The 15347-nt window shown below is 39.7% G+C and overlaps 1 protein-coding gene across 6 annotated transcripts in view; it reads left to right on the plus strand.

Annotated features, from left to right (window-relative positions):
- ESRRG (estrogen related receptor gamma) overlaps positions 1–15347 on the plus strand; it is a 449507-nt gene that overhangs the window by 371035 nt on the left and 63125 nt on the right. For all 6 annotated transcript variants that reach the window (XM_038760932.1, XM_038760933.1, XM_038760936.1 and 3 more), the window contains one exon: positions 14201–14311. In XM_038760932.1, coding sequence (XP_038616860.1) covers positions 14201–14311 — 111 coding nt within the window. The remainder of the gene's footprint in view (positions 1–14200; positions 14312–15347) is intronic.

Raw genomic sequence — 15347 nt, forward strand, 5'->3', positions numbered from 1 at the left:
GTTCCGGGCACCGTACTTAAGCTCTGGAGTAGATACAATCTAATTAGGTTGGACAAAATCCATGTCCCACATGGGGCTCATGGTCATAATCCCCATTTTACAAATGAGGTATCTGAGGCACAGAGAAGGGAAGTGACTTGCCCAAGGTCACACAGCAGACAAGTGGTGAAGGCTGGATTAGAACCCAGATCCTTCTGACCCCCAGACCCAGGCTGTATTCACTAGGCAACACTGTGATCCTCCAGTAGGACACAGATTTTTCCTACTTGATTATTTTGTATGTACTCAGCACTTAGTGCAGTTCTTGTCACTGTAACAAATACCATGATGATGATGATTAATATTACTAGTAAGCTTAGGCCACTCACCTCACCAGTGGTAGATGAGATAGTAGAACTCATTTGTTGTGAATTTCTTATGAGCATACTAACTACTGTAAACTCTCTAGACTGTAAGACTCGAGTAAACTTGTGGGCAGAGAAGAATATGTCTACCAATTCTGTTATTCTGAACTCTCCTAAATTCTTGGCACAATGCTCTGCCTGCAGTTAGTACTCAATAAATACGACTGATTGAACTTGAACACACTTTCAACAACTACTCTGAATCAGTATTTTTATCTAACATCCTAGTCTTATGAATTAAAATGTAATTTTCCTGTCCACTAACTAAGAGAAGTTACACAGTCTCACCACTAAAGACAGAATTCCACATTAATCCTGTGATGGTAACCGAGAGGAATGGGTGTTCGTACATTTGGGGTTAGAGAGAATGAGAAAAAGAAATATAAGGCTCTGTGTACCCATCTTATTAACACACTGACATTTCCTGTGATGTCATTGATCTCTAGTGAATTCCTTGATAAGGTGCTTGATGCTTACATTATTTCTTTTCTCTCGTAAAACCTTAATACGTAGTCCTAGACAGTGGTTTTAAATGTTCAAAAATCTGAGATCACAGATTAATAAGGATTCAACATTTATTCTCAGGGGTTTTCCTTATCAGATCTATCCTTACTGCCGTCTGCTTTGATTTTCTCCAATAAACACCAGCTGAGTCTTTATCCCAGAAAGCATATTGATGTTCCTTATAAGTGACACACAATTTTGTAGGGCATAAAATACCTATGGGCTTCTGTTGCAGCTGCCAAAGCCCGCTTCCTCCCCAGAGCTATTTGCTTTAGGAGATGAGAGGAAAAGAGCAAGTTGGGCTTTGCTGTAAGTGTATATTTAGGATTCCTTTTCCTGTCATATGGTTCCCAGACCATATTGTTTTCATTACTGAGCATTTTCCTTGAAAGGACGTTTTCAAAAATCAAGAAATCAGTTTGGTCCCTATTAGAATTATTGTCATTAATTAATTCTCTTTCTTTCCCGCTTTCTCCCTCTCTCATCTCCATCGCAAAATAAAAGTTTTCTGCCTGTTGCATATATATTTGAAATTTTCTCCAGAAGGGGAGAAATTTTCTCCAGAAGCAGAGGTAGAGAATGCTAGCTGTATTAGACACTTGCTGTAATATTTGCAGTAGACCTTTTGCAACCCATTGATTGTTTCTAAGCCTTTGCCTCTTGTCTTGATAAGCATATTTTCATTTCTGCTGTTTATAAACGCTAGTGGAATATGTACTTAGATTTCCCTGCACAACCCCCACCTTTTCTTAATTGATTTTAGGGGATCCCTTGGCATGATGAAATTGAGGCACAAGGTTTTAAAAGTGATTTGTCTGAGGTCTCCGACTTTTCCAATATACTATTGAAAGTGTATAACTTCTAGTCAAATCTGTGATTTTTCCAGCTTCTCACTAGGGTCAGGGCATCTATCCTCTTTGAAATCTCCATAATCTTCAAGTCATGATTATCTTCAACTGTAATAACTGTAATTCATTTATCAATCATATTTATTGAGAGTTTACTCTGGGGAGAACACTGTACTAAGCACCTTGGAAAATGCAGTATAACAGTTCTCTTCCCACAACAAGTGTACTATCTAGACGGGGAGACAGACATTAATATAAATGAATCCATAATGGGTATGTATCCTGGCTCCACCAACTGTCAGCTCTGTGACTTTGGGCAAGTCACTTAACTTCTCTGTGCCTCAGTTACCTAATCTGTAAAATGGTGGTTAAAACTGTGAGCCCCCCCGTGGGACAACCTGATCACCTTGTAACCTCCCCAGTGCTTAGAACAGTGCTTTGCACATACATAGTAAGCACTTAAGAAATACCATCATTATTATTATTATAAGTGCTACGGGGCTGAGGGAGGGATGAATAAAGGGTGCAAATCCAAATGCAAGGGTGGAACAGAAGGGAGTGGGAGAAGAAGGAATGAGGACTTAGTTGGAGAAGGCTTGTTGGAGGATGTGTGCTTTTAATAAGGCTTTGTAGATGGGGAGAGTGATCATCTGTCAGATGTGAAGCGGGAGGGTGTTGTAGGCCACCCTAATTTTTCATCCTAATACTTCCAAAATATTATAGTGAAAAGCGAGATTAGCCCAACCATTTGGTACCAAGCTCAACTACCAGAGCTATTTTGTTGTAAGTTGAGATTAATTCTCAAATCAGGCACTCAAGTAATGAATTTATCATTGATCGACGTGGAACAAGTTCTTGTATATGATATCACTAACAGTATTTAGAAATGCTTGACCTTGGAAATTACCATGATGTAAAAGTTTTGAAGCTTATGTCCAACTGCTGGGGTCATTGGCAGCAGCATTAATCTGTGGAGGCCAGGTACCATTTGATACACCCAGAAACCATTGTTATTTGTAAAGTGGTAGTGAAATGGTTTGTTTACTTAGCATTGGGTATCTTGAAAAGGGCTGTTCTCAAAAATCTGACCCTTTTCCTGCTGATTTCCAGTGACTGCACTCCAGGACTTGAATAGTGTCTAATGTCTAATGTAGTGTCTTCTCTCCCCCACCCCACACTCTGCAGTGCTTAGTACAGTGCTTTGTAATTACTACCAACCATTTCTTCTGCTCAGGCCTGTGGGTAGGCAATATCCCTTTCCACCAGCTGAGTTGACATTGTGAGTCAAAAAATTGGGATTGCTAAAACAATCCAAGAGATATGCAGGAGGCCTCCTTTCAGCTTTCTGTTATTAAACAAAGTAGCTTATTAAGTAACAACTTGGTGACTGAAACAGCTAATGAATTTCTATCGGGAAAGTGTGCCTCAATAAAACTCTTCTAAATAGCTATTCATTCTTGACATCAAATGTACCTATTTCATATGTCTTGAATTATTCCTACTACTTTCCCCAAAATGACTTTAAAGTTTTGCTTTTTGTTTTTCTCAATAAATTATATATGTTTTATCTTCACTACGGCTCTCTCAAATGCATCTTTGAAAACAGGATTTCTCAAACTGCTTTCCTTTATGTATTCATTTTTTTGCTCATTTAGCTTGGCTAAAATTGCATACATATTCATGTATCTTAATAAGAACAAAGTTTTAATCGTAGATATTTTCCATAATGTTGTCCTCATAAGTAATTTGATAGGCATCTAGTCCAGTGGCAAGAGAAGTTTACCATGAATCAGCTTTGTCTGGTTTAAAATATATAATTTATTAACCTACTCAAGGTCCAAATGTTTCTTAACAGATTAAAGTAAAATTGCCAGTTTTTCTGTCTGAAAGTGGGTCATCATTTTATAGCCGTGGCCTATTGTCTAATTGTTGCTAAATACATTGTGTTTTACTAATATAAAATCAATTTGGCTTATAAAATTAATTTGATGTTCAACATGGATGCATAAAAGGGAGCTTCTAAACATATGATATTCAGTAATAATTGCTTTTCAGTTAACTGACTCCGTGTGGTTGCTCAATTCAGAATCCTAACATTAAATATCCAGTAGCTGCATTGACCACTGTAATGGTATATACAAGGCTTAGGTAACCTAATTCACCATTCAGTACCGGTAATGTGATATTGCTAATAGACCTCCTGTTAAGTCACATAAGTATTAGTTATAGAAAAGATTTCTCTGGAGTGCTGTTTAAAGCTGGTGGGCTTCTTGGGCTGAAGTTATGTGATGAGGTATTAGGAGGAAGCTAGTGCGCTTTTTCTAAAAATAAAAGGAAAACTGGATTTTGCCGGGTTGCTCCCTGGCCACCTAAGAATCCTGAAACCAAAGCCCCTAGAAGGGTGTGGCTCATACCTGGGGAAAGGTAATCGAGAGAGATTCAGAGAGTGAGCACCTGGGCAATAGATGTGAGTGGGCTGTCCCTGACATAGTTTGGATTTTTCCTGTTGAAAATGTGGCTCCAAGTGAACACTTGTGCGGTGAACCTGCCCAAGACAACGGAAGGAAAACTAGTGGATTCAGCAGAGCTTTTCCCCCAGTCACCGATGTTATTATGACACAAAGGTATGTTCACGAGCCGACTTGGTGGCCCAGTAGCAGCGCTGCCATGACCTGCCATGCGGAAGACTTGGGTTCAATTTCACGGTCTCTCATTTCCTCGGTCAGCAGGGATGCAGATGTGGGCGAGGGCAGTGCTCTCCAGCCCTGCAGATGGAGGGAAGGCCTCATGCTGCACAGCAGCAACCCCAGTGACTGACTGGGGCACAGGGTTGACAGGCTCCAGGGAGTTCCTAGCCGGCTCTTTTCAGCTGAAAGGATGGTAGCAGAGATGTGAGACCTTGAGAATGGGGGCTGTGAAGCCGAAGAGAGTGGAAAGAGTCACTGAGGCTCTGACAGGGACGGAACGCGGGTGAGAAGGTGGGTGAAAGTAGCGTATTAAAGGCAGTTACGGGAAGAAGCAAAACCCCTGAAGTTCTGCAGAGCCTTTCGTATGAAATAGCCCCTCTAAAGAGACACCTTGATCTCCTCCTGGCAGCAAAGGACTTCTGTCAAATGATAGTCGTATCAATCCAGAACATAAATGCCTGACTCATTTTTCTCAGAATTATATACATATACCAAATAACAATGTGTTCATGGCTTCGGCTGTCCTGTCTGTCAAAGGATAGTCAGTGATCTAGAAACTTGTTTTAAGGCTTCTGCAGTTTCTGTAAACATCTTCAGGCCTGTTCTTATCTTTCCTTCGTGGCTTAATAACTGCAGGGAAAATATACTTATTTTCTGGCAGTTTACCAGAAGGGACCTCTTTCCTAGCATGTCTCATGAGTCAGGTTTCTTTACCTTCCCCAAATCAATATGGTCTCTTTTCATTTTTTCAGAATGTCCACTTTAATTTTTACATATCTCATTCACTTTGCCTATGATGTCTTATTTTCCCCAATTTCAGGGACAACTTTTGATCCAGAGGATCCTTCGTGTTCTGGGACACTTATTTGAAATAACCCACTGAAACATATTCCACTTGAAATCTCCTTTTAAATGATTAAATGATTAAGAAAAAAATAAGCAATGTATTTTGGAAGGAAATGTTAGCATGCCAATCAGTTTTTCAGGGATTGAACAGATATTTCTCTTGTGTTCAAGAGAGGGAGGTTTCTTTCAAAAGAAGTAATCATATCTGTGTTCTTAAAACCCCCTACATTGTTTTACTTACATTAGTACTCCACCCATGTCCAGTGGCAAGGGCATGTGCAAGCAGCCATTTATTTTGGCACTGCATCGTGTTATGTCCCAACTTCTTACATTAGATGGACATTCCCTAATTTTCCAGCAGAATGGAGCAATTATTTTCTTTAAATGGTACTTATTAAGCACTTTGTATGTGTCAAGCACTGGGGTAGGTACATGATATTCAGAGTTTCACCGCCGTCCCCTGCCCTATATTGGGCTCACAGTATATATCAGAGTTAGGAGGGCTTAATCCCCATTTCACAGATGAGGTAACTGAGGCCCCGAGAAATTAAGTGACTTACCCAAGGTCACATAGCAGTCAAGAGGCAGAGCTGGAATTAGAACCCAGGCCCTCCTAACTTTCTTTCTCATTTCTTCCCAGCTGCTATAGAGAATATCTCTCCATACAGGATCTAGAGCCCCAGTCTGTGTCCCCCGTGCTGACAGTAATATTTGGAACCCCGTGAAATTTTCTGTGAAAACTTTATATCCATCATCCATCAAATGACCAGCTGTGTTAATATCATAGAAATATTGCTGAACTACATTTTGTTCTTTGGGGAAAGGTTATTGAGTCTTGATTCAGGCTATCAATACTTCACAGTCTGATTCCTATAATGCATTTCATTTCGATCTTCCTGTATCTCTTGTGAATCGCTAGCAAATGGGCCAGAACCATGCAGTTAGGGTTCTTGCCTATTAGAGTTGTCACCAGCAAATCTCACAAACTCTTCACAAGCTTCACTGGTTACCAGTTTAATCCAGATTCTCAAGGATTAGGACCTTCTGACCTCCAGACTTCCAGGACATTTGACTTTGAGTTACTTTTTGGAGTTCCTGTCTCTGGCTTCCAAGTCAACAGTCTCTTATGTCTCTATCCTAGAAACAAGACATGAGCTGTAAATGTAAAATCTGAAACATTGAATCTTGCTGTTTTGCCTTCTGCTTTTATTAATTTTACCAAAGGATTGTTATTTTGCCCAGATATTTGTGTTTCTGTTCATACAGTACATTCCTAAGAATGCTGTGTATAATTATTCTTCTTATTATTGTTTCATCTGAAGGTGACACTGTCACATTTAATTGTCAATTGTCAGATTATTGAAAATTATTACTGAAAATAATTATCAGTAGATTATTACTAAGGGTACTACTAAATAGCAACAGACTGCACAGGGCATGGTGTAATTGTTTGGAAAGGATTTTTTAATGGTATGTGTTAAGCACTTACTATGTGCCAGGCACTGTCCTAAGCATGGAGGCAGATACAAGCTAATCAGATTGGATAGAGTTTGTTTCAGTCTTAATCCCCATTTTACAGATGAGGTAACTGAGGCACAGAGAAGTGACTTTCCCACTTGATTGCCAGAATTTGCAATCAATTTCCATTTCTGAGCAGACTCTACATATATTATAGCAAGTCAAACCATTATCGCCAATCATTTGCAGAGAGCATCACCTCAATTTTATTTTCTGATTTGTAATGCTACTTGCCTTCCTTCAGAACCTGGGAGACACTAGCCTTTAAATCTGCCTGGTTCAGAGAGCATTTTGGGGTTTCCAGCATGCAACTTTTCCTCATCACCCCACTGTAATCTGCCATGCTTCTTAGCTGGTTCCTGGTGCCCTAACAGAGTAGCAGTGGTGTAATCTGGTCATATAGAGAGAGGCTAGCAGCTATCAATCAGGTAGACTTCCAGACCAGTCAGGAAGTATGAAGGGTAATTTAATTAGTGGCAAGTTTTTCTTGTTGACCAGGACTGAAATAAATGAATTCCATTTTCAAGGACCATGCAGACTTGGCCAACACAGTTAGTTAGTGGCCACAGAATAAAGGTTGAAATTGACAGAATTTGTATTAACAGAACCTCCTCAAAGAACTCAACAAAGATTTTGATTTTTCAAAATGAAGAAGGGAATTTTTTTTCCATATCTCTTTAAAGCCCCCGTGATTTTTAAATGCAGTTGGTCTTTTTTTTATTATTGTGATTTTCCTTTTCTTGTGACAGAAAGCAAAGTAAGACATAGCACCTCTTCAATGGGAGATTTCCTTTAACTGCATTGGGGAGGTAATAATGGTGGGCATTGCTTGCTTAATACAATGTTCTGGTTGTCCTTTTTCTTTTTTTTCCCCACCCAGGCACCTCATCTTGAGCAGAAATAAAAGGTTCAAGGCTTGTCAGCATCAGTTTATAGATAGCTGTTTAAAAATAATGAGATATTGGGTATTGTAAAGCTCAGGGCTGTCTTGCCAGACTCATTTATTTCCATTCACCTTTTGTCAGAATTGCAGACAGAAGACATTCAATTAAAACTTGTCACCTGTTGCAGATGACCTAATTTGTACTTGTATGTGTCAGAGATTAGGGCTTCATGCTGCAGATAGAACAACTTTTCTTCCAATCGAACAACAATTCTTTGGATGAACATTTACCTCTTGGTCATTTTCAAACCTCCAACCTTTGGTGAGACCCTTATTATAAAAAAAACAATGTGTCCTTATTAGAACTACACAAGCACACACCCTAGGACAATGGATTTTAGGCACCACAGTCGGTAGGTACCTTTAATATGCAAATGTAAAAGGAAATAGAGAAAAGCCTTTGTGACTTTTCACACTACACAAAATAATATATTTAGCAGGGCAGATAGGTCACAGGATACAAATTGTTAATTGGGTTGAAGAACAAGGAAGCTTTAAAGTGTCTTGGCTTTTATATTCTTTGATGAGAGAGCTCAGTCCTCAAAGATGTTGCCAATCTAATGAGCGTGCATTTTGCATCTGTAGGTGAGGTTTCAGTTTTTTCTGAGCAGTGCATTTGTGCTTCCGTATAAGTAGACAAGTGATAGCTCAACAACTTGCTTGGGTAATTCAGTAGATCAGAAATTCTAAAACTCACGTCTCTTCCGGGAGGCATTCCCTGACATTGCTAATCTCGCCCAACCTATTTGCCTCCTTTAACACTTCCTTGTCACCTATACCCATGAGGCCTCACTTACTAAGCCCTTAACTGCTTACCTCTTCAGCCCTCTCAGAGTACCTAAGTATATTTCTTTAAACTTCCCCTATGAATCAATGGTATTTATTGAGTGCTTACTGTGTGCAGAATACTGTTCTAAGTGATTGGGAGAATACAATGCAGCAGAATTAGCCTGCGTACCTGTAACTTATTTTAGTATCTGTCACCCCTTCTATATTTAAAGGTAAAGATTGAAGGCAGGGATTGTGACTCCCAACCCTACTGCAGTCTCTCAAGTTCTTAGTACAGTGCTCTGCTGCGCTCAGTAAATACTACTGATTGATAAACTGTTCTCCATTTCCACAGAACACTCAATAGGAGGAAATGGGGTTAAAATTTTACAAAAGACTCTTGAATTTAGATTTAAGGAAAAAATTCTTGATTCAGCGTGTATTAAAGTACCAGGAGAATTTAGATTGGGTCAGTGGCTAACCCAGAGCAACTCTTCTGGTCACTTGGTGATTTCCAAAGTCGAATAGGGAGATTGCCAGTTGTGCTCGCTTTCTTCCGTCAATTGTTGTACCCACTAGAGACTTCCAGGGAGTCTAGGAAATTGTGTTTCATTGAATTGGATTCTATGGCAAGACCCGAATCCCAAATTCTGCTCCTGCATGCACTATTAATCTCTTGAGCTCAACTTACTCCTTTGTGCCTATAAACCCAGCCCCCAGGTACAGAGGAAAACCAAATCATCTGGGCACTTTTATAACATAGGCAGCTCCTGTTAGCCAACATGCTTGCCATTTGACTCAGAAGCAGTCCTTTCAAAGTGGTAGACTAAACTCCCTTCCTCCCCCTCCCATTCTAACTTCCCCTTCCTTCCCTCAGACCTATCCAGTAGCTACATTTGGACAACCACATCTTTGGTGAATTCAAGGATACTGCTAACTAAGGAGAAGAACCTCATTTTAAAAAAATGGTATTTAAGCACTGACTCTGTGCCAGGCATCGTACTAAGCACTGGAGTAGATGCGAGCTAATTTGGTTGGACACAGTCCAGTCTTAATCCCCACTTTAAATATTAGGTAATTGAGGCACAGAGAAGTTAAATGACTTTCACGAGGTCACACAGCAGACAAGTGGCAGAGCTGGGGTCAAAACCCAGGTCCTCCCGACCCCTAGGCCTGTGCTCTATCCATTAGGCTGTTCTGCTTCTCAAATGCAGTTCTGCACTAGTTATCTTATTCCCAGTCACCTAAAGGATAGCTCAGGATAGATCTGCTTTTCCAGATCCTTTTTTTTAAAAGTAATGTCCAATAGCATTTATTAAATGCAAGAACCTATAGGAATTGCAAACAAGAAACCGTAGCTATCTGTTCCCGTTATTATGTGCATGCATCTTCATTGTAGCATCCTGCGAGTCCATTTAATTAATGTACTCACTGTACCGTTGTTCAGGAACATTATTCTGTATCTTGGAAACTTAGCCAAGGGAACCCTTTTTCTCTGAGGTAAAAAAAAAATATTTTCTGTGCTAGTAAGAAATCGCTTTATTTTTCAAGATTAATAGAGAGTAAAATAATTAACATTTTGCCCCTGAGTCTAAGCCAACAACCATTTTTAAATATGCTGACCAAAGGAGGCTTTGGGCTGAAGGAGTTTGCCTAGTGAGCAGGGTTTATCTGCCTTGTAGAATATTTTGGTCTCATGGCCAACTCTGGCCAGTTCAGTTTTGTAAGGCCCGAAACTAAGATGTATGATTTCTTTATTATTTTGTATAATAATAATAATGATAATAATAATAATGGCATTTATTAAGCACTTACTATGTGCAAAGCACTGTTCTAAGCACTGGGGAGGTTACAAGATGATCAGGTTGTCCCACATGGGGCTCACAGTCTTCATCCCCATTTTACAGATGAGGTCACTGAAGCACAGAGTAGTTAAGTGACTTGCCTAAAGTCACACAGCTGACAATTGGCAGAGTCGGAATTTGAACCCTTGACCTCTGACTCCAAAGCCCGGGCTCTTTTCCACTGAGCCACGCTGCTTCTCGTATCTACCCCTGCACTCATTACAGTGCTTGGCACATAAGTGCTTAACCAGTTATTATTGTTAATGGCTACAGAGGCAGATTCAGTATTTGAATCAATCGTAGTTATTGAGAAATTACTGTGTGCACAGCGCTGTACTAAGCATTTGGGAGAGCACAATATAAGAGTTGGTAGACATGTTCCTTGTCCATAGTGAGCTTACAGTCTAGGAGGCTATGAAAAAGGTTAAGTATGTATAATATTGACTGTAACAGTGTTTTACAATTTTTAAAACTCCATTGCTCCTCTTTTCCTTTGTGGTGTGTAACATAGTAAAAGCATTGGGATGAATGATTTTCTAAATGTCTGTAAAAGTTATCACTCTTTGGTACCAAATTTTCATTAGTGAAATGGTTTCTCTTTCATTCCAAAGAGGATTTTTGTTTGGGAAACATTTTCCTTTGTACTTCTTTTGAATAGAGAGAACAGCACAAACGGGTGCCTGCGAACTGCCAAAGTGGTAAAACATTGTTCATCCTCGTAGATTTATATTATTTTAATTTGTTGGTGCCATTACTTTTTGATTAAATATACTTCTATCCTATGTGATTCATCTTTTATCTCCAAGAAATCTGCTCCCAAGCAGGAAGAAGGATGATATCTGAATTATGCAGAATTCATTTTCCTTCTGTTTTTCTTTAAATGCTGGGAAGCCTCTTTTACAATCTCATCAATGGCATGGGTGTTATTCAGTTACCAGCTATTGATTGGGGATTTTTCATGCTTTAGTTGAAATATTTTCCTCAATTAATAAAAAGGGTAAAGTGGGTGAATTGGAAATTTCACAAATAGTTTATTGCCATCCTTTTAATATTTTAGCAATTAATTGTATTTATTCAGCACTAATTCTGCCTTGATCATGAGAACTTAATATTCAGGTGTGTATGTGCATACACCAAACTGGCCATCATCAGGCACAGATTATTTTCTATTTGTTTAGATAAATAAATTATTAAATGCCTGAGTCTATTGTCAGATCTGTAGAAGTATTAGATCTGTAGCTGAAGTCATTTTCAAATATTACATCACATAACGTGCCCTTAATACTTCATTTCACATATTTCATCTTTTTCTTTCTTTTCAAATGGAGAAGTGTGTTGTGCCAAGTTAGATATCCTTAGTTTCAGTGGGAAAAAAATAAAGATATATATAAAAATATACAAAATAAAAATATAGAGAAGCAGCGTGGCTCAGTGGAAAGAGTACGGGCTTGGGAGTCAGAGTTCATGGGTTCTAATCCCACCTCCACCACATATCTGCTGTGTGACCTTGGGCAAGTCACTTAGAGAAGCAGCGTGGCTCAGTGGAAAGAGCATGACGGGCTTTGCAGTCAGAGGTCATGAGTTCAAATCCTGACTCTGCCAGTTGTCAGCTGTGTGACTTTGGGCAAGTCACTTAACTTCTCTGTGCCTCAGTCACCTCATCTGTAAAATGGAGATTAAGACTGTGAGCCCCCTGTGGGACAACGTGATCACCTTGTAACCTCTCCAGCGCTTAGAACAGTGCTTTGCACATAGTGAGTGCTTAATAAATGCCATTATTATTATTATTATTATTACTTCTCTGTGCCTCAGTTAAAGTGACTTGTCAGAGCTGGGAACAGGACCCAGGTCCTCCTTTCTCCTGTGTTTCAATCAATCATACTTACTGAGTGCTTACTGTGTGCAGAGCACTGTACTAAGCAGTGCACAATATAGCAACTTAACAGACACATTCCCTGTTCATTCAGTCATTCATTTATTCATTCATTCAATCGTATTTATTGAGCGCTTACTGTGTTCAGAGCACTGTACTAGCACTTGGGAAGTACAAGTTGGCAACCTATAGAGGCGGTCCCTACCCAACAATGGGCTCACAGTCTAGAGAAGCAGTGTGGCTCAGTGGAAAGAGCCCGGGCTTTGGAGTCAGAGGTCATGGGTTCGAATCCCAGCTCCACCACATGTGTGCTGTGTGACCTTGGACAAGTCACTTCACTTCTCTAAGCCTCAGTTACCTCATCTGGAAAATGGGGATTAAGACTGTAAACCCCAGGTGGGACAACTTGATCACCTTGTATTCTGCCCCCCCCCCCAGTGATTAGAACAGTGCTCTGCACATAGTAAGCGCTTAACAAATGCAAAACAAAACATGTGGACAGGTGTCATCAGAATAAATAGAAGTAAAGCTAGATGCACATCATTAACACTATAAATAGAATAGTAAATATGTACAAGTAAAGTAAATAGAGTAATAAATCTGTACAAACATATATACAGGTGCTGTGGGGAGGGGAAGGAGTTAGGGCTGGGGGAGTGGGGAGGGTTATTGAGCTCTTACTGTGTGCAGAACACTGTACTAAGTGCTTAGCACTGTTCATAATGAGCTTACAGTCTAGAGGCTGAGCATCCCGCTCACCTTTCCCACTTACCATATCCAGTGCTACCCTGGAAATTCAGACTGGGTGGACTATATATGACATAAATATTTAGATGAATCTTGCTATTTCTTTAGATATCCAAATTTGAGTTTGTTATTCCTTAAAAACTAGCTAGGATGAGTTCTATACCAGATGAATATGCAGGAATACTGTTTTTATTTGTTTTAAAACCAAAGACATCTCTTCAAAAATCAGCACGACCTTTGATGAGGCTTTAAAGAAGGATTAAGGAGAGTACGTAATAGAAGAAGCAGAGTAGGAAATGAAGAATAAGTAAAGTCCAAAGTGAAGGCATGCTTAAAAATAGAAAAGAGAAGCTACGACCAAATGTTGAAGGTGAGAAAGTGTATGACTTATTGTAGGTGATCGCAGGTTGCCCTTCTATTATTTCAGTTCTGAGATACAAGCTCTCTTAATATAGCAGGTTAAATCACACATTCATCCTTTCTATTTAAATAGTGGAAGGATATTGTCCAGTGATTTGATTAAGACCTCTTTGATGTCATGTGGGGCCACCACTTTAGCCATTTATCTAAAGCCAAGTGTCTTATGTATCCTCAATGTTGTCCAAAGAATTCTAGAGTCGGTTCTTTGATGCTGGCCTCAAAACTGTCCCTTCTTGCTCCTACAGTCTGGTCACTCACTCTGTGTTTGCATCATGAAATCATTGTGAATGCATAATCACAAGCATATGTGGAAATATTTACAGACGACAGTTTATTGATACGGGCTTGTAACTGATGCCAGTTTATTCTAGCACCACTTATATCCCCTGTGGCTCATAAACGTTGCCAAATTAAGGACGTGCTTACTAACATTTGGAGCTTGTAAGGATTTCAGTGGATTATCTATCTGCAAGTAGCATTTCACTTCCGATGGTGCTATGGAAAATTGACTTTTGCTTTGAAACAAAGGCTGCCCTGCATTATAAGGCCCAGAACTAGAGGGCTAAGAATGTCCTGCTACTTGAGAAGAGCTAGGACTGCAGGTCTGAGCCCCACAAGACTCTCAGCACTGCAGCAGACATCTACTGCCAGTTTTGCTACTTTCCCTAACTCTCTTGCTATTTGAGGGATCTGGTAACCTCCAAAGAGCCCCAGCTTCTAGGAAAGTATCTCTTGATCCCAACTGGAAAAAGTGTTGCCTGAAATAGTAAGCCACTGTTTTTCTCTCTTCCACTTTAGGTGTGCGCCTTGATAGAGTACGTGGAGGTCGCCAGAAGTACAAGCGCAGAATAGATGCAGAGAACAGTCCATACCTGAACCCTCAGCTAGTTCAGCCAGCCAAAAAGCCATGTAAGTACATGAAGTGTATCTGGCTTTCCACATACACTCAAACTTCTGTTTGCCTGATACATCAGCTCTAGCATGCCCATCCCATTGACTTCAGTGGAAATTCTCCTTATACGAGAACCCATTATCTGAAAACACAGTGAAGAATGGGCAGCGCCCAGCTAATTATCATTTTTATGTATAAGGTTTGTCTGTTTTTTTCTGACAGTCATTTTGTTTTACAGATGGAAGCATATTAATGCATGGTTTATGCAGTTCAAATTTTACATTTACAGGTTATCTTTATTTTCAGTGGTACATAAAACGGTTCATACTGCGATCATTAGTTCATTGGAGCTGCTAGTTTCAGATTTCACAAGAAAGTGATTTTTGTAGTTTTCACTAACTAAATGAGTTTGACTGCTCAACCTCCCAATGAAAATACATTAGGGGCCTCATTAATTTGGAGCTAAAGAAGGTTAACACACTAGCTAGCAATAGATTAAAACAGGAATGTGCCACACTAATAACAAGCATAGGTTGGTGGTTCCATCTCAGATGCCCTTATGGGTGTTATGAATTGTTTTTAAAGAGTCCATGATTTTATAGTGCCAGGCTATAATTTACAAAGGTGATTGGAACATTGCTAAAATTCAAGCTTCATTCTCTTTGTGATGAAGTGGAAGGAGCTTGCAATCTTGGAACAGTCTTGGCAGATTGAAGTAGTTACTCTTTCTGAATCTCTGAGAAATCAGGTAATAACCTTAGTGCTTAGAATCAGTGCTTTTAGACATCAGGTAACATATTTCGTATCAAGCACATATGAATATAGGTAGGGACAGTCCCCATGGGAGAAATGCAGGTGTTCACCCCCACCAGCCTTTGAGCTGGATTTGCAGTCTCACTCACCCAGGCCTTGGACAACAATAATGATGATAATAATAATAGTGATATTTGTTAAGCACTTACTATGTGCCAAGGACCATATTAAGCGCTGGGGTAGATGCAACAAAATCAGTTGATCAGAGTCCCTGACCCACATGTGGCTCACAGTCTAAGT

Source organism: Tachyglossus aculeatus, chromosome 19 (genome assembly GCF_015852505.1).
Source record: "Tachyglossus aculeatus isolate mTacAcu1 chromosome 19, mTacAcu1.pri, whole genome shotgun sequence".
Lineage (NCBI taxonomy): Eukaryota > Metazoa > Chordata > Mammalia > Monotremata > Tachyglossidae > Tachyglossus > Tachyglossus aculeatus.